The sequence below is a fragment of the Haliotis rufescens genome, unplaced genomic scaffold (assembly GCF_023055435.1).
Source record: "Haliotis rufescens isolate VD_foot unplaced genomic scaffold, xgHalRufe1.0.p SCAF_23, whole genome shotgun sequence".
NCBI classification, from domain to species: Eukaryota; Metazoa; Mollusca; class Gastropoda; order Lepetellida; family Haliotidae; genus Haliotis; species Haliotis rufescens.
The window spans coordinates 2,931,396-2,952,521 of record NW_025963924.1 but is presented as its reverse complement, the minus strand read 5'-3'; the positions used below and the strand labels follow the sequence as shown (position 1 = coordinate 2,952,521).

Here is a 21,126-nt window from a genome sequence, read left to right as displayed (position 1 = left end):
GATATTAGTATACTTACAAACCTGCATATTACAGGGTTGGTTGGTTTGTTGTTCTTCGCCGCACTCAGCAATATTCCAGCTATATGACGGCGGTCTGTAAATAATCGAGTCTGGACCAGACAATCCAGTGATTGATATCATGAGCATCGATCCACGGAATTTGGATCGTTGACATGCATCAACAAAGCGATCCTGACCACCCGATCCCTTTAGTCGCCTCTTACGACAAGCAAATTCACCTTTTACGGTAAGCATGGGTTACTCAAGACCTATTCTACCCCGAATCTTCAAGGGTAGCATATTTTAGGGAAACATTTATGTATGTAAATTGATCTCTTTATTACAATGCCACAGAATAAGTGTTCTGAATAAACTTGCTAATTTCAGTAGAATAATTGTAACAAATGTCATCTAGTCGCCATCAAAAACAAAAATGCTACTCTTCTAAGCTAAACATACTACGTACACCGTGTTGAGTGGTATTCTGTTCTGTTCTGTGACGATCTGTGTGGAGAAAAGGTCTTCAGCAACCCATGCTTGCTGTAAGAGGCCACTCTACTTGTCGTAAGAGGCGACTAACCGGATCGGGTGGTCAGGCTCGCTGACCTGGTTCTCATCGTATCCCAATTGCGTGGATCGATGCTCATGATATCAAACACTGGATTGACTGGTCCAAACTCGATGATTAACAGACCGCCGTCATATAGCTGGTATATTGCTGAGTGCGGCGTTAAACAACAAAACAAACAATTGTTCTGTTCTAATAACACAGATGATATTGGTCACTTGAAACGTAACTCATTTCTGGTGTCACCCGCCGTGATAATGCTGGAATATTGCTAAAAGCGGCCTAAAACCATACTCACTCATTCACTGAAACTTTACTGTTCTCTCATTGAGAAGGAAAAAAAAGGTTCATGCCTGGATCGCTAACAAGGAGAATGGGAGACATTTAGATAAGGGACCATCCCAATAATACTTATAAGGGGAAAAGATGTCAATTGTGATGGTGTCATGTATCTTCATTCAGCAGAGGAAGTTGATTCTACTTTTCCCGCTGCAGCGATACTTTCTGTGCGTCCAAGGCTTTAGGTCGCAAAATCAAATCAGGCCAGACTAATTGGCCAGGCTAATAATAACCCTGGTAGGCCAGTGCAATGTAGCCGCTCGGTACTTCCCGTACATAATGTACTCGGCAGTTTCCGTAGCCCCCAGACCAAATGAGGCGGGTTGTCCATAATATTGGGTCAGGTCTAAGAGCCCGACTCAAAAGCACGTGATGGAATAGAACAAAAAAAAACAACAACAAAAAAACGCCTGCCACGGATACACGCCGCGTCATGGTACTTTCCCAAATAACCACAAGCACACCGCTTATTTATTATGGTAAATCCTGTATGCTGCCTTCAACAGCAAACGCTCTACATGGGAAAACCTTGATACGTTTCATCAACATTGCACTAAAACGATCTCTGCGAGCACAAAATTAGGCCAACTTAGAGTAAGGGAAAGACTAACATCTAGTCTCAGAAATGAACATATTTTACAGGAAAAATACGGTTGTTAAAATATAGTTATAAAATATAAGAAAAATGAGTCCAGAAACTTTCTTCATTTTCAGGTACTGATAATGCAATAATCTAGACTTGCCAAACATTATAGACTTGCATGGGCTGTATTGGATATATTTGTTTCAGGGTCTGTATGACAGACGAAGTGAGTGAGTGAGTGAATTTGTTGATTAACGCCGCTCTCAGCAATATTCCAGCTATATGACGGCGGTCTGTAAATAATCGAGTCTGGACCAGACAATCCAGTGATTAACATCATGAGCATCGATCCACACCATTCGGATCGATGACATGACTCAACCAAGTCAGCGAGCCTGACCTCCCGATCCCGTTAGTCGCCTCTAACGACAAGCTTAGTCGCCTCTAACGACAAGTGAAGCAGATATTAAAGTGTCACACATGACATCAGTTACATGACAACAATAAATACTTTTATCCACACTGAGTTACATCCTTATAGTACATTTTAAATTGACGCAATGTGAACATTAGACATTAATATGAGATCATTTCACATTGCGTCAATAGTCACTGAAACGTACGTAAAATGTCCTGCGAGACATGTCGGTAAGGTAAAAATGTCGACCTTTTGCTGTTGTAGCGAAATGTCTTATATAAAGGCTGGTATTCATTGCGTCTTTAAAAAGATGTTTGATACTATTCATAAATAGACTCCGTATATGCAACAAATTTCACGTTAAGCCAAAAGATAAAATCACCGGGTTTTTTTTTTATCAAATTGACAACGCCTGCATTTACCACTCAATCACCAATAGGTCTCATAGCAAAAAAAAATTATCAACGCCAAAGACGAGGCTCCAGGCGGAAAGGGAATATATGTTTCCTCTTCTAAATAATAACTTTATTTAATGAATTAAAATTGGAGTAGAAATACTATATGTTGCAAGTTGGTCTCAGGGTTAATGTGATAAGAAACGTAATGATGTTGGTAATTGCTTTGTAATCTCCAAAAGTGAATAAAAATGATTTAGTTATTCTTTTAACTTACTTCTCCCTCATACAAACATTTATGTCTGAGTTAATCCAACGGGCGAGTTATTGCAAATGTTAATATTTTTTAATATTTTTTACCATCCTTAGTTGTCCCAGTTGATCATAGTTGAGTTGTGGTTAATATCATGTCATGTTTTCGGTCGTGACAGCATTAAAAAAACGAGAGCACCTATAGAATATACTGAGATAAAGCAGGTTCTCAGAGATAATACATAAGTGACAGGTTATATTTAGACTTGATTTCACATGCTCTTGGACAATGTATGCAGGGATAGGCAGCCCGTCACTCAGATAAAAACCGTGGTTCTAACGCCAGTAAAATCGATAGTTTTCAATCTGAATAATTCGAAAATGATAAAAAAAAAATTATCTCCTGTTATCTTTTTTTCTTTGTGTTATCAATGACAAGAGTAAGTATGAACTGAAATATTCCTGGTGCCGTCAAAGTATTACACCGTTTCCGACTCATTTTGATTGGACTGCGTCGTTATGGATGATGGTTATACGTGTCTTCACTTTGGTTAGTGTGGATTCAACTATTACAAGAGCAAAGTTGGTCATGCTTAACTGACGGCCAAAAGAAAACTTTACCAGTTTTAAATCACTCTCGTTTAAAAACTACAAAAGATAGATGCATGTAGTAAAATGTATTAAAAAGATCAACATCTCAATGAAATGAACATTTAAAATAACAGTCACACAGCATCCGACATTGGCATGACAGTTGCCCGAATTGAGGTGGAGTAGCAAAAACAAGCTATTAACGTTATGGACAAAGGGCGGGGCGGTCGGGTAGCCTAGTGGTTAAAGCGTTCGCCCGTCACGCCGAAGACCCGGGTTCGAATCCCGACATGGGTACAATGTGTGAAGCCCATTTGTGGTGTCCCCCGCCGTGATATTGCTGGAATATTGCTAAAAGCGGCGTAAAACCATACTCACTCACTATGGACAAAGGGCACACACATCTGAAAATCGCTCTTCAATGACACGTCACATTAATAGCATGTACGGCCAGCCCCTGCTACTAGACACGCAAAAACTCCCCGGCGCACGGAAAAAGTCAGTCAGCTGATGACGTTACGTGGTCTACGTCGCCATTCTTCTTGGAGGGCCTGGATCAGTTCTTGTCGGTTGGTTGGAGTGGGTGAGTGAGTTGGGTTTAACGCCGCTTTTAACAGTGTTCCAGTTATATCACGGCGTGTCAACTTAATGTGGGAGGAAAGCCCGAAGTGATGCAGGTCTCAGACGTTTACCACTTCGGTGAAACCCTCGAGCGCGGGTATGGTGCTGACAAACCTAGAAATATAATCGGGGCGAACCGGGATTCGAACCCACAATCACAGGTTTCTGGCGTGCCCAAGGGACGCAACTCTGCTCAGCGAATCCCCCGAATGCAACATGCCGCTGTTCGTTCTCCCCTGCGGCGAACAACACGAGGTCAACCATCAGCTCTGAACAGACAGAACCGGCTTTTTTCAGTGAAGACAACCGTCTGCCAGTAGCGACGCTGCCAACGACGTACAGTCGGGGCCCATCTCAATCTCTGACGATGATGTTGTGCTGTCAATACCTGTGCCTTATACGTCTGTAACTCGTAATTTCTTGAGCCCTGAGTCGCCTGGCCACTGTCTGTTGACTAACCATATGTCCTAAGGCATTCATCGCTGATGACGTTGCTGTCAGGAATCGATTCCTGTCTTCATCGGGCGTAGTTACCCTGGGTCTGCCCGGTCTGTCTGTGACGTTGCATCAGGTTAGTTACATCAACACGGGAGCAACCAAAAGCTCCAGCAATGTGGGCAGGGGTGGCTCCCATCTGTATCATACCAAGTGCCCGCTCATATTGTTTGGGTGTCAGTCGTGACATTTCTGACGCGGTTTTGTATTAGTGTGAGTGTCTGACATTCCGTCCGTATCATTTATATACCCTTATTGCGCGTGTAGTTCGACTGCCCAAGCAGCACGTCTTTCACTTTTTTGCGTTCTCTACGTGGACGTATGATTCGAGTTATGTTTCCGACATAAGGTGAGGTGAAATGGGATTTAACGTCGCGTATAAGATTATTTCACTTATTCAGCGACGTGCATGTACGTGTGTGTGTGGCTGCTTGTACTAGTCCGGACTGATGCCGATTTATAGTGCTAGCTCACTGAGATACCATGCCGCAGTTAAACATGAATACCCCACTCAGACACAGTATACTGACTCCGAGCCGCCCAGTCTTTGTTTCAGCCCCTTAATGCCGAGCGCCAGACGGGGTAACAAGTACCATCATTTAACGTCGTTTGGTATGACGCGGAAGGGGATTGAACCCCGGACCTTCCGCTCTACCACTAGACCACGGATGAGGTCATCTTATGGTTGATATATAATTTCTCTATAATATTGCATAATGACCTATCGTTGTGTCAGTTTTACTTGTTTATAATTCTCCTTCAAAATGGCCATTGAACAGCTGCAACAACAAAAGCCTGATGTCATCATAACAGTGTAAATAAGGAGTAAAATCTTCTCAAAAAGACGCAGTATTTTGGTATTTCTGCTGGTAGACTGTGTATTTGATGATATACATGGAATCTATTCCATGCATTCTGTCCAGAATCCCAAAGAGCGTACTGGTAATTCCAGCCTGCTGACAAGGTCCACAACACAAGAACAAAGCCAGTGTGAAATAGAAAGTAGTTTATTGTTATCACAAGTTGCAGCGAAAGTTGACTTTCCAAATGGAAGCACTACATAGTGTCCTGACAACAGTGGGTAGTACCTCTCACCAACTTCCCCCACGATGTTCCTGATGAACATTGTTGATGCTTCTAATGGAAAGAATAAATATCTGTATTATGTTCCTAGAGTAAACATGTCACAACAGTAACATGCGTGGCCCACTTCATAGAAGTGTCCAGCATTAAACAACCATTTGCACACTTGTTCGCTTCTTGTTCACTTGCTACACACGCAACTGCACAACACGAGACATTCAAACACCAATCACACAGACGCCTCTGGGCACGCAACTCTTAAGCCTACATACATGTCCTGGTTCCAAGTATCATGTTTGATGTTTTGTTTGGAGGTTAAATCATGTTAAATCAATTGTCTGGAAATATCCAGGTATTGCAAATCTTGCAATACATCAGGATGCTTGAATGATTAATTGTAAATGTTACAATAAATTGTATATTTATAATATATATCCTATTTCACACTATGAATTTCTCATTATTCTTTCGATCCCAAGTGGAAACGTGCCAAAACAAAGGTTTCCAGCTTCTAAAAAACTATTCACCCCAACACACCTAGCATCACCATGGTCACCTCTCAACAATCTGGGTTATCATGCTTTTCATGCTGATTGACCTACACACGCTGAACACATGGTTTTCCCAGCCAACTCATTCTCTTTCTCATGCTGTGGTTACATGTTTTAAACACCAAGGGAATCCGACTGTACATGTATTTACTATTACTATTCTAGGCCATCCGGATTGGATTGAAAAAGCATATTTTGTGAACAAATTGAGTTGTCATTCATAGTCATGGCTTGGTTTATCAAGGTCAAGTTTCAATCCTGATTCTTAATCCAAAGTTTCTTCAGGACACTGCCATGCCATCAGTACCAGTATCATAATTATCAAGACACATACTTTATCAGCAACCATGAGGCAGCATACTGTAACAATGGTAACAGAAGACGAGAGATGAATCAGGATATATTGCATGAAGTGAAACATAAGACTGCCATTGTTGGGGTTGCATTAAGTTCCCTTAACTACTATCCAGAAAACAAATCTATTAAATTCTCTGACTTGTAAACCAGTGTCAGTGTGAGCTATTTGGTGTGAAAAAGTTTGGAGTGAGTCAGTGAGTGACCTGGGTGTAATGCAGCATTGTGTCAACATGTGGAAGGAAAACCCGAATCTGTGCTGGTAAAGGTTTTTTACTAATTTGATGAAACCCAAGTGCATGGGTATGGTGCTGACAAATAAGGAACCATAAGAACGGTGAAGGAAGGTTTTTGAACAGTCTTGGGCTTGATAGACTAATCTGAAAAAAATACAGCCAGTTACTGGTTAGTATTAGATTGGAAATGTATTTGTAACTGGAACCAGGACATGTTCATCTTTCAGTAAGCAGATGCAGGACATGTGTTGAAAGAGTAATACCAGGATATTGAATGTTGACAAAGTCGGTAACAAACAGCTGTAACAAATTACATGGGGTAACACGACAGAATGACAAGCAGAGAAATGTGATACAAAATTGTCGGTGGGATCACAATGATGTTACATTCTGAAAAAGATTTTTACACATAATCATCGTATTTGTCCATTTCGGACATCCAAGCATCCTTGTATGAAGAACACCATCACATTATCCACTGAAGAAACTCCCACATCCATCATCCACAAACATCACTCACTAAATGGAAGCTAGTTCCAGTTCCAAAGTAGAGACAGTCTTCAGAGGACCTTCAACAGCACAAGTACACATACAGCCACACTAGTTCCTGAGTAGAAGCCACTCCATTAGTTCCCAAGCAGACGCTGCTCCGTTAATTCCCAAGTAGACGCCATTCCGTTAGTTCCCAAGTAGATGCAACTCCATTAGTTCCCAAGTAGATGCAACTCCATTAGTTCCCAAGTAGACGCCATTCCGTTAGTTCCCAAGTAGACACCATTCCGTTAGTTCCAGAGTAGATGCCATTCCGTTAGTTCCCAAGTAGACGCAGCTCTGTTAGTTCCAGAGTAGATGCATCTCTGTCAGTTCTCAAGCAGTCGCCACTGTTACACTTGGTTCCCAAGCAGACACGTCTCTATTATACTTAGTTCTCGAGTAGACACTGCTCTGTACACTGTCCACAGAGGCACAACAACATCATCACACATACAGCCACTTTTATCCAGTCAGGATATCCACACAACACAAAAGTCCACATTCTCTCCTGGCTGTGAGGCTGTCACCTCCTGCCCCGCCTCTTCATGGCGGCTGTACACTGCGGGCAGTACCACTTGCCTTTTGGTGCTTGTGTCAGACCCACACAGCCATAGTGGAACCACTCGATAGGACACTGAGAAGGAAAGACAGGTTATCATAAGGGATGAAACAATTATTGTATGTATCTTTGACATTTAAAAACTTTTGTGAAACCCATGAGCATGGGTATTGTGCTGACAAACAAAGAATGATAATAAGGATGAATTCTATGACTGGTAGAAATTAGGCTTACACGTTGTCACATGCACGAAGCTAGTGAACAATATGAACAAAGAAAACAGCGATATCACTATCGCCCGCCATGGGGCACATTTGAATTTTGATAGGCACTTGGGTCACTTTATGTCATCAGAAAAAAAGATTAAATGTGAAATTAATACACACAAAATGCCCCTCTGGAAAATATAACTGAGTCTTGATAAGTGTCTCTTAGATAAGCTAACTCAATAGTTTCTGAGAAAACTTGTCACCATTGCAGCCACAGTAAAATAATATGGACCAAGGGCTGTAACTATGTAAAAAAATAATTTACAGGACAAATTTTCGAACTCAGTTTTGACAAGAATCTCTTAGATAAACTTTCATTCATGTAATTTAAATAGTTTCTGAGAAAACTTGTCCCCATTTCACACAGTATGCACTAAGTTGAAAAGCACGGAGCAAAAAAAATTAATGAGGGGACCAATTTTGACGAGGGATAATAATTGTTACTGTGGCAAGCCATCAGGTATGATGAGAAGAAATAACCATGTCACCGAGCCTAACCACCCAATCCACTTAAGGTGCCTCTTAGCAACTACGTGGTGTGGACCTATTTTACCCCGGGATGCCATGGATACCATGGGGATCTGAGGAGGAAGAGCAGCAGAGTGGGCGATACTTACATCATCATTATCACAGCCCACCATGTCTCCGTACGACACCTGGTTGCACAGACAGTAGCGTGGCTCATTGGGATCACTGCTCCAGTCATCCACCTGGAGGTCACTATTGTAGTCTTCCACAGGTTCTGGGACCACGGCAGGGGGTGGTGCCACAGGAGGCACCGGGGGTGGTATGGGTGCAGCCACTGCTGCCGGAGGGGCAGGCTGGGTGGTGTGCTGTTGGGCAAGGGCGGCAGCTTTTGTTGTGGGTCTGAAAAAATATATATTAAATGTTGCCTAAGGTTTGCAAAGATAATCATTAAACCATCGTCCTTGGACACAGCAGCGTTTAGGACATCTAAACTAAAGCCATATTTTTTATTTACTGGTTTACAGATTTTTTTTCTATTAATCAGCTTTGGTCTGTCAAAAATAGAAGCATCCCTATCTCCACCTATTGCTGAATGCCCCAAACTTTCCCACTAGAAACATGTACCATAAGCCATTTTGACTTTACCAAATCAATATTTACCTGTATCGATCTTTCACCTTTAATGTCATCTAATACAGCTCAACTTAGTCCAATGCCTTTAGCCACCCATATAACAAGTCACACTCACTTCGAGATTAATGACTCCACTTTGAGGAAACATATGCCTAATGCTGTACAACTTTGAAACAAACTCCATAATAACAAAGTTCTAAGCACTCCTGGTGAACATAACTTCCTTACTGGGGGGCCGTTCAGCTGTTCAGCTGTCACATGAACAATGCCACTCATATGAACAGACATAGGAACATTCCAAAACCCAGGTAAAATGTTCTTCACAGCATCAGGGATTTATACAGGATTACAAATGGGGCCCTTGAGGGGAAAAATCCTAAATTTGCTCCAATTATCAGTGAAATACAAGTCACCTGTACAAAGCCATAAGTTAGTTATTTCAACACAACATGAATTGGGAAATGAGAAACTAAATTTGGGAATTTATTACTGATGTACGCTGCAGACTTGGGGCCAAATGTTGGCATCTAAGCAGGCCTCATTGAATCCCTAAGCTTAGTCAAAAACAATTTCTTAGTGTCACATTGAATCGTAACAACTACTTACAGATATATGGTAAAAAACCTCTGGAGGGAGTTGATAGGACATAATATGCCGGATTATTAGAGTTGGTGAGTGAGTATGGTTTTACGCCGCTTTTAGCAATATTCCAGCAATATCCCGACTGGGGACACTAGAGATGGGCTTGACACATTGTACCCATGTTGAAAATCGAACCCGGGTCTTTGGCATGAGGAGCGAACGCTTTAACCACTAGGTTACCCGACCGCCTCCCAGATTACTAGAAGCACACTAATTTCTGCATGGGGTTTAGCAGAGTTGCGCCGAGCATGACTTCACACCACTTCTGCATTTGAAAATCAAAGATTTCTTCTTTCAGAAAATAGGTGTGCATACAAGACCCTGCCAGCTTCACATTTACTTACTTCTTTGTTCTGGAGGATCTGGGTGTTGAGTCTGGAGTGGTTGGAGCAGATGTCTGTGCAGGAAAGCTCAAGGACAAATCTTTGGCAACCACAGGAATTGGGCGACCCATAAGGTCATAGCTGGCTTTCATACTGGAGGTCCTCCGACCTTGCTGCATCTGTATGGCAAGGGGAAACATACACTCTCTACCATACACCCACATCAACACCTTCATACACTCACATCAGCACCTTCATACACTCACATCAACACCTTCATACACTCACATCAGCACCTTCATACACTCACATCAGCACCTTCATACACTCACATCAACACCTTCATACACCCACATCAACACCTTCATACACTCACATCAACACCTTCATACACTCACATCAACACCTTCATACACCCACATCAACACCTTCATACACTCACATCAACACCTTCATACACCCACATCAACACCTTCATACACTCACATCAACACCTTCATACACTCACATCAACACCTTCATACACTCACATCAACACCTTCATACACTCACATCAGCACCTTCATACACTCACATCAACACCTTCATACACCCACATCAGCACCTTCATACACTCACATCAACGCCTTCATACACTCACATCAGCACCTTCATACACCCACATCAACACCTTCATACACTCACATCAACACCTTCATACACTCAAGTCAACACTTTCATACACCAACATCAACACCATCATACACCCACATCAACACCTTCATACACTCACATCAGCACCTTCATACACTCACATCAACACCTTCATACACTCACATCAACACCTTCATACACCCACATCAACACCTTCATACACTCACATCAACACCTTCATACACCCACATCAACACCTTCATACACCCACATCAACACCTTCATACACTCACATCAACACCTTCATACACTCACATCAACACCTTCATACACTCACATCAGCACCTTCATACACTCACATCAACACCTTCATACACCCACATCAACACCTTCATACACCCACATCAACACCTTCATACACCCACATCAACACCTTCATACACTCACATCAACACCTTCATACACCCACATCAACACCTTCATACACTCACATCAACACCTTCATACACTCACATCAGCACCTTCATACACCCACATCAACACCTTCATACACCCACATCAACACCATCATACACTCACATCAACACCTTCATATACCCACATCAACACCTTCATACACTCACATCAACACCTTCATATACCCACATCAACACCTTCATACACTCACATCAACACCTTCATACAACCACATCAACACCTTCATACACCCACATAAACACCTTCATACACCCACATCAACACCTTCATACACTCAAGTCAACACCACAGACTCACACAAACATCACAGTAACGTCAACACTACACACTCACACCAACACCACATTGACGTCAACACCACAGTGACGTCAACACCACAGTGACGTCAACACCACAAACCTACATCAACACCACAGACCTACATTACCCTACACCCCAACATGAACACCACACAACAGACCCACATCAACGCCTCACCACACACTCACATCAACACCACACACCCACATCAACACCACAAACCCACATCAACACCACACAACAGACCCACATCAACACCATACACTCACGTGAACACCACACTCACACCAACATCATAGTCACATCAACACCACAGACCCACATCAACATCACACTCTCATATCAACACCACACACTCACATCAACACCACACAGCCACATCAACACCACACTCTCACATCAACACCACACAGCCACATCAACACCAAACACCCACATCAAACCCACAGAACCACATCAACACAACACACTCACATCATCATAGTCACATCACCTCAACAGACCCACATCAACACCACACACCCACATCAACACAACACACTCACCCCAAACCAAACCTCACATCAACACCACACACCCAAATCACCTCAAACCCACATCAACATCACACAACAGACCAACATCAACACCACACACCCACATCAACATCACACAACAGACCCACATCAACACCACACACCCAAATCAACACCACACACCCAAATCAACACCACACACCCACATCAACACCACACACCCACATCAACACCACAAACCCACATCAACATCACACAACAGACCAACATCACACAACAGACCAACATCAACACCAGACCCACATCAACACCACACAACAGATCAACATCAACACCACACAACAGACCCACATCAACACCACACAACAGACCCACATCAACACCAGACCCACATCAACACCACACAACATACCCACATCAACACCACACACCCACATCAACACCCCACAACAGACCAACATCAACACCAGACCAACATCAACACCACACACCCACATCGACACCACACAACAGACCCACATCAGTGGGGATTCTGGGTCACATGAACACCACACACTCACACCACACACCCACATCAACATCACACAACAGACCCACATCAACACCACACAACCAAATCAACACCACACACCCACACCCACACCAACACCACAAACACACATCAACACCACACAACGGACCCAAATCAACACCACACAACAGACCCAAATCAACACCACACAACAGACCCACATCAACACCACACCACACACCCACATCAACACCACACAACAGACCCACATCTGTGGGGATTCTAGGTCACATGAACACCACACACTCACACCACACACTCACATCAACACCATAAACTCACTCCCACATTAATGTCATGCACACACATTCAAATTCATACTCTCACATTAATGTCATACACTCACATGAACACCATACACTCAACAGTGTATTTAAGGAATCAAACTGTGTATTTATCAATACTGAAATTTAAAATTTATCACAAATTCTTGGTAACCATAACAGCACAGTCAGCAATATTCCAGCCATTGCAAGGCAGCCTGAAAATAATCCAACCTGGACCAGACAAACCAGTGACTGAAAGCATGAGCAAGAAGCCACACCATTACGGTAAGATGGTCAAGTCACAGAGCCTGTCCACCCCATCCTAATTTAAGTGGGCTCTTACAACAAGCGTTGTACTGGTTACCTGACCTGGAATCCCCACAGGTAACGCAGGCAGAGTGAGAACTTAGAGTAGTTGTATGTAGGATAGTTAGAAAATAACCTGGGATATATATTGACACCTACTCTCACCTGTTGTGTGGCGGCGATGGCCTGAGACGCGGCAGCAGCTATGGCCGCATTGCTTCCAGCACCAATATGACCTGTCGGAAAGAACAGAGCTATTACCATCGATTCAATGTTGCAACATTGCACTCCTTGTTGGTTTAATTGACTTAAGTTGGTAGAAATTATCTCTAATCTCAGAAATCTGCTCTAGTCTGACTTATGCTGTGTTTTCTTGTATTGCATACTTTCATAATTTGGTGTATTAGATAGTCAACAAAAGTTTGTTTCAGGCTGACAGTCACAAAACAAATGGTTCAGCTGGACAATGAGGTGAAATGGGGTTTACATTGCTTCAAAAGATTATTGCTCTTACACAGTGACGTGCATTTTCAAGTGCGTGTGGCTGTTTGTACTATTCCGGACTTGTGCCCACTAGATAACCCAAGCCGACCAGTCCTCGTTTTATTCCTCTAATGCTCATCTTCCCAAGACATGGGTGTCAACTGACTCTGAAAGTCCAGTTTCCACCCTTGCCAAACTAGACTGGAATTCCGTGACTTGATCATAGCACCAGTGGCTATTACGAATTCTGTCCCCTCTACGTTCCTCCTATTGACCAATCAGATTCCATCTCTCATATCACTTACATTTGCTTCTAAATTGTAACAGAACAGGTCTTACCTCGGAGTGTATGAAATCACTTGAGCACATTGATTAAAAACAAATCCTGCAGTGGACCGAAATCTGCACATTGAATTCCATGTTTTTACGAACCGGATGTCTAGATCGTTAAGCAATTTTGATTGGACAATGCATACACTCATTAGTCCAACCAAATTTATAACTCCAGAATTGCAGACTAGTTTGGCAAGGATGGAAACTGGACTCTTACAGACAGTTGACTCCCTTGCACTTGGGAAGATGCTAAATGCTATGCGCCAAGGCTGGTAACAACAAGTACCATCTTTAAACGTATGATATGGCCAGGAGATCGTGTTGATGCCATAATATCGTCAGCTAAACTAGACCCACTGCGCATGTCAGGGGCTGCTGGGTAAATCTTGTGAACATGTGCCGGCTGGCGTGACAGATTGTCTTGCATGAGTGTATGTGAGGATAGAGAAGAAGCGAAGTGTCTACTGTGGTCGGTTGGTTGTTTAGATTGGCATGCACAATAGTAGCAGAGAGTGGTTACGATCCACGGACCTCAGGGGTCTCTAGGCAGATGGTTTGTCCACTAGCCTACAAAGGCTGTCTGGTTGAAGAGGAAGCAATCTGAGCAATCAACAGGCCTGATTCTAGCAGAAAAGAAGGGCTCTGTTGACACCATCCTCCATATCTCCAGGGCTCTCATTTTGGTAATCATTCCCGTGGTTCTCGCGATCTCAAACTACCCGCCCTTGACTTTCATTAGCCAATTTGATTTGTTACACTACTCAGTCTAACGTTCTTTGATATGTATCACATCGAAATCCTTTCTGTGCTCACAATTCAGCATTGAAGCTATGAAATCAAGTGAGTGAAGGAGTGTTCGTCAACATTAAACTCGATCACACTTTCAAGCAGTATGTATTCAAGTAATCATTGTAATGTGCACACCTAAGTTATATGCAATTGGGGATGAGCTTGCACTGGAGTTGAACATGGCCATGGCAGGGGAGTTCCCGGCAGAGTCTGACCGGCGAATCACTTCCTTGGCTGCCTCTGTTGCTAGTTTTGAAAGCACTTCGGTGGTTGGCCGTTTCTCTGGGGCATGGTTGGTCACCAGAGAAGAGGTCTGAGGTAGTCGTCTCTCTGTAACAAGTCCAAAAGACATTTGCTGTATTCAATATATTTTGCAACCTCACAAAGTGCATGTCCATTTTAGGTCCGACCTACAAAAGGTTGCAAAATTACCAAAGTAGTTTCCTATTGGGGAAATGACACAAGTTCCTTTTATATGTCAAGCCTTAACTAACCTCAAACTTCCCTGAAACAAGTTTTTGGGATCAGAAAACGCTGACCACTGGAGAGTTCATTCAAACTGAACTATCATCAATAATAATTGGATGCTACTTTTTTCTGCATTTTCAACATGTAGTATATATAAATGTCCTGTTTCAAACATGGGTTGAAATAACATTTCAAAACAGAAAATATGGAATTGGTATCATTGATGATGAACATGTTAATGTGTGATTATCTACCCGACAAAGGAATTGTGGAAAAGTTTGAATTCAAATTACATATTACTCATGAACAGGTTTTTGGTGATATCCTTCAAGCTCAATCACTGTACAAAAAACTCAAATACAGTAATACTATATTCACACACTCAGCGTGGATAAGGACCAAAAAGGATGAAAAATCAACTTGCCAACTTCAAAGTTTAAACACTTCGGACATATTTCCATAATGCAATACAAAATTCAGCAACATCAAACACAAAGATGTCACAGATAACGCATCCTTATTATTCTTTAACATGAAAAGGGATGATTTGTTCAAGATAGACATATGCTAGAAGCTACTTACTTTCTGCCTTGTGTGGATTACTGATAGGAGGCTGAGGCTTGTCCAACTCAAGAGATCCTAGAAACATGAATACCTTCATATTACCATGGTAACAGATTGAGTAGGAAATTATGGCTATGCAGCTTTTCACATGATGTAACAACCTGTCTTGAACTTGACTGACAAGAAGTTGACATAAGCCAATCAGAAAGCAGCTTTCTCCGGCATATTGGCACTAGTTTCAAACTGGCGACTTCCATTCCAGATTACCCTTTGAAAAATATTCCGACAAAGTTCTCGATTCAAAATATGAAAACTGAACAAAAGAACATTCTAGGATGTCTAATAGATGACTGATATTGTATGGCAGTACTTCCAACAAGCTATGCAAAGTATCTTCCATTCAAATGTCTTTCCCATTGAAGCGAGGGACAGTTGATGATTTTGACAGAATATCCTATGTTAACCTTTTTGAGGTTGCATGATTAGAAACCACATTCCGACTGTCACTTTCCTGATCTGGTAAGGTGGTTCAGCCCCTCCATTTCTCCAATTTAAATCCCCATCATTGGAGAATGCTTCCAACCAAATATTGTTGAAATCTTTCTCTTGGTTCCAGAGAAGAAGTCGTTTAAAGCAATAACGCCAAATTACCCCTATTTGGCCCCGCCCCTCGGCCCCTTGGTTGTGTCAACCCCACCATTTGTACAATTTTGAATCCTCACCACTGGAGAATGCTTCCAACCAAATATGGTTGATATCTATCTCTTAGTTCCAGAGAAGAAGTCGTTTAAAGCAATATAGTCAAATTTACCCCTATTTGGCCCCGGCCCTCAGTCCCCTGGGGGGGTCAGGGCTACCATTTGTACAATTTTGAATCCCCACCATCTAGGGCTGCTTCCAGTAAAATTTTGTTTATTTCCAATTTGTGGTTCAGAAGAAGAAGTTGCTTGAATAAATTGACGACGTACGGACGCCGGGCTGACAACGGACGCCACGGTATGGCATAAGCTCTCCTTGGTCCTTCGAACCAGGTGAGCTCATAATTTGTCAGTGCTTTCCATAGAATGTTCTCAGGTAGGTGTTGATGGATCATTTGACAGGAGGAAGCCATAATTAGGAATACATCCTTAAATTTAATCAACCAGTTGTGAAAGTGTGAATACTTAACCTAAGAATTTGGAATTTTGACTCTGTGATATTTGTGTCAAACAATTTTCTATTCACATGATGATATTTATATATAACAAACACATCATGCATGTTTGTGTCCCAGGATATCAATGTCGTACTTACGCTTTTCTAATACTTCTGTGATTCCTGCATTATCTGCTTCTAGTTCCATCTTGAATTTGGACAGCTCTTGATCAAGCTTTCGTAAATGCCTATCAACCTGAACAAGCAAAACCATGACCATATCAAAACCTATAATAACTATGTTCTTTGTACCGCAGTGGCATTGATCAACAGCTAGGGTTTGTCTGGTCCAGACAGGTTCTCATAATAAGGATACAATAATGCGGACACACTCACTTACCATGTTTACTCACTCATTTGTTATTGTTTATTTGTGGAACATAAAAAATAGCAAAGATTGAAAAAACTTCCTTTTTACATTTTAACAGCTACAATTGCATTGACTGAGTATCTTCAACAAAGCAGGGCAAAAAATTGTTCAGACACATCTGTGCACCCAACAGTTTACTTGAGGCTGACACTCACCAAGTCGTATATATGATTAGCCAACTGCACTTTTTCATCTGCATCTTCTTTGGCCTTATAGTAATCCTAAAATATATGTAAAATCATAACTATATAAAATGTAAGTACTAAAAAAATGAAAATCCATGAATTGCTTGATTACATATCTTGGTCTTATGTGTTGAATAAATATGTGTCCACTATGCAAAAGTGCATTGTTTGGAAAATATATATACATTCTGTGTCCCAAATAATGCACAAAAATTAATTATTCTACATGAAAGTTATGAATCAGTTTTATCAGTGGTTTGAAAAGAGCCAGTCTCTTAATAAAACTAAATGTATTACTTATCAAGTTATACCATGTCATATCAAAGAAAACATAGTTTGACGTGTCACTGAGTAGTATGGCTGGACCCTCCCACAACACCAGGAACCTTACAATTAAATATTGGGAATCATCTGGGCCCCACCTTAACTAATACAGGCAAATCCGTGATCAGACATAAATACATGAAATAGAAGATTAGTTTCCCTGGATTGGAGAATTAGATTGCATAACTGTCTACAATTAACTAGTTAGTGACATTTATTTACACTGGACAATGAAACCTTTGTTACAAATCTTTCTTAATTGGATGCCAACAACAAATTATTCAGATTCACATCAAACTGGAAATACTGTACCTGTTTTATTTTCTGAAATTGTTCTTCTTTCCATTCAGGCTTCACATTTGGTGTAACACATTTGGTGAAAAAAGTCTTGACCCTTTCTTCCAGACTGTCAAGGGCATCTTCAAAAGCAAAAAGTGATTCAGTGAGTTGGCTGAACAGTTTTTCCGACATACCATGTGCTTAATGTAGAGCGAGCCAAAGAGAAGCAGTTATTCAACAGTTACCACTTTGGTGTCACCACAAGCATCGGCATGGTGTCAGAGCTCCAGATAAGCTTTTGGTGTTGTGGGTATTTTACCCATGCATTTTATAATCATTGGGTATCAGTAATTCTATCTGGGTATTCAAATTTCTGTTACCCACTAGTTTTTACACATGTGGGTATTTAAGTTAAATATTTAAAAACACATTATTCATCAAGTCTCTGCAAACTGGTGTCGTGTTGGTTCGAGAGCTTTATAGGACTCACAAATACCACGATACTTCCACAAGAAAGTGTGATGGCAAATGATCATGATGTAACTGTCATCGTGGAGTTTGGCAAGGTTGACGGAATGCCCAGTTATAATTTCAAAATAACTTGCTGATTTGCAAATCGAATACGCAGTGTTACTTCACAATATTTTGATGATACACACAAGTTTAATTTTATAGCTTATCTGTAATGTTCGTTGCGTATTTGATACGCTTGGATTTTATTTTACTGCATATTTCTGCATTTCTGAAGCGTATTTTACGCAGATACGCAGCTTATCTGTAGCTCTGTGGTGTTGATAAATCAAGAATCATAATCAGGACGATTCTAGGATTTGAACCCACAACAATAGGATTCTACCACTTTGGTGAAACCCAGGAGCAAGGGCATGGTGCTCAACCAAGAAATATAATCAAACTGAAGGACGCAACTTTGAGCATCGAATTGCCTTAGAAGACTGAGTTACCGAAATATACAAAAGAACTCAGAAGGTGACAATAAATCTTCCTGGTCCCCACAAATTTGAAAGAACAAATCATTTGACTTGTTTCTTTAAGTCAGACTTGATGAGAGAATTTCTGTCAAATCTGACTGTCCGACAGTGTCCGTATACATAAGAAGTTATTGAGCTACCAAACAAAATACCATGGAATTGGGATTCGGAACTCGGTATTTCTATGTCAGGTACACACCAATATGAACAGAGACAAAGTCAAACTAGTTGCCATGGAAATGGTAACTAAAATATATATATTTTAAAAATCCCTAATAGCAATAGGTACTGAGATGACAACCTGATCTTAATGTGTGCAAAGTGTCATGAAGGCATACCTAGCGAGTATTAGTTTTAGAGACAAGGTCCAGACAGACTCAACACTATGAACAGAGTCAGAGTCAAACTTCTTGCCTGTTTGATATATCCTCCCAGTTTTGTTGAAAGATATTGAACGTTTTTTTAGTTGTGCTCCGGAAATGAAATCCACCCCCCTTTAGAGACTAAGTCCAAATTGTTTCAATGAAAATCAAGAAAAACATAAACGCCAACAACCTGTAAATAGCAAAAGGCACCACTTCAGGATCTGTTTGATTTGTTGATATATCTGCCAATTTTTGTTAAAAAATATATAGTTTTTGAGTTGTGCTCTGGAAACAAAATAATGTATTGACGAATGTATGGACAGACTGACGAGGCGTCAACTATATCCCCCTGCACAATATACCTGGGGAGGATAAAAAACTATATCCCCCTGCATAATGTGCCTGGGGAGGAAAATCAATCAGTCCTTTATACATTTCTTTGTTTAGAAGTAGTTTCTGTCTCGGCGGCCAATACAATAATGACTAAATGTGCAAACCAAACTGATATGGCTGAAAATTACTAAATATTGCATAAAACCAGAATCATTATTTTAACAGCTGTTAACTTCTGTCTGAAATTCAGAGGGAAAAAAACACATTTTACAAATTCTCCTAAGTAAACCACGTTTGCACAAAATGACGAGATTACTTCTATAAAACTGTTGAACTGCCAATCAAACAGATAAAGTAAAAAACACAAATACCATTTGGACTGACATCTCATTTTCCATCAAAACAAGCAGACAACACGGAAGTGAAAGCAATCCTGCAGGGGCAGATAACTCTTCACTCACATTTGCCGGTCATAATCAAAATAAATAAACTATTTGCACTGACCTATTGCAATCAAAGACTTACTTTGAACTTCTAAATCCATTTCACGCATTTCAGTTAGCCTCTCTCGCATTTCCATGGGCAGATTTTCGATCACTGAAAAGAAATGAGCATGAGAACTGAGTTAGCTAGCAGATGGTCACAGTTTGGACAGGGTTCAGACAATTTCGGCTACGCAAATAGCACGTGTCAAGATAATTACGTTCACTTTATTTTATTCCGCATAAGAATTTTACGTTAAATAGACTTACTCTCCAAGTAATCTTCCAGGTACAGCATTTTGTTGGTTCTCAGTCTACCCGCATGAAATACAAATGGCGTAGTTTGTGTTTTGGTGCGAGGCAATGTAACGATGTATCTGATTGGTCCATGAGAAATTATCTCATGCACGATTTCGTGATAAATGTGCAATTATTCATGCTTTATTACAATTATATCACAACCCTAGCTTGATGAAAAAAGCTTTACTGTACAAATCATGGTGCCTTAGATGATGACAACATTGACGTTATGGAGCAGTTGTATAAAAGATCAATATTCGCTTGACAAAGAACAACCAATCAAACGAGGTTTTATGAAAGTAAATAAAAGGCGACCATGTGCTTGGAAATCCTAAAACTGAAACATGCAAGATAGTATGGAAAAGGATTCACCATGCAAGGTAGCACGCTATGGATGACCCCAGACAGAAGTGTGGGAATGCTTCTTTTCTGTGGAACTTTTACGGCTTTCATATTTTTATAGAAATATAGTTTAACCCAAAGGCATACATATATATATATATACAAAGGTGGTATATGTGCGTGCGTGCATGCTTGCTTGCTTGGGTGCGTGCGTACGTCCGTGCGTGTGTGTGCGGATGGAGGGTGGATGGGGGAATAACTACTAAGGATTTAGTTTTAAGAGTTGATGAAATGTTTACTCGCCAGGACTTATTTATTAATAACATGACTTTGGGACTAATACC

The 21,126-nt window shown here is 41.2% G+C and overlaps 1 protein-coding gene across 2 annotated transcripts; it reads right to left on the bottom strand.

Annotated features, from left to right (window-relative positions):
- Positions 1 to 5,253: 5,253 nt before the first annotated feature.
- On the bottom strand, positions 5,254 to 20,610 carry LOC125383468 (inhibitor of growth protein 3-like). 2 transcript variants are annotated; one of them, XM_048401665.1, is made up of 11 exons: positions 20,411 to 20,610; positions 20,184 to 20,255; positions 18,005 to 18,111; positions 17,339 to 17,404; positions 16,913 to 17,009; positions 15,638 to 15,694; positions 14,723 to 14,917; positions 13,142 to 13,218; positions 9,936 to 10,093; positions 8,466 to 8,715; positions 5,254 to 7,654 (listed from the first exon to the last, which is right to left on the bottom strand). In XM_048401665.1, exons 1-11 carry the CDS (start codon positions 20,436 to 20,438, stop codon positions 7,544 to 7,546), a joined length of 1,218 nt encoding a protein of 405 aa, XP_048257622.1. In that variant the 5' UTR covers positions 20,439 to 20,610; the 3' UTR covers positions 5,254 to 7,543. The 2 variants fall into 2 exon arrangements, with proteins under 2 accessions (XP_048257622.1, XP_048257623.1); XM_048401666.1 differs by having other exon boundaries at positions 13,148 to 13,218; positions 20,411 to 20,606.
- Between the last annotated feature and the right edge of the window lie 516 nt (positions 20,611 to 21,126).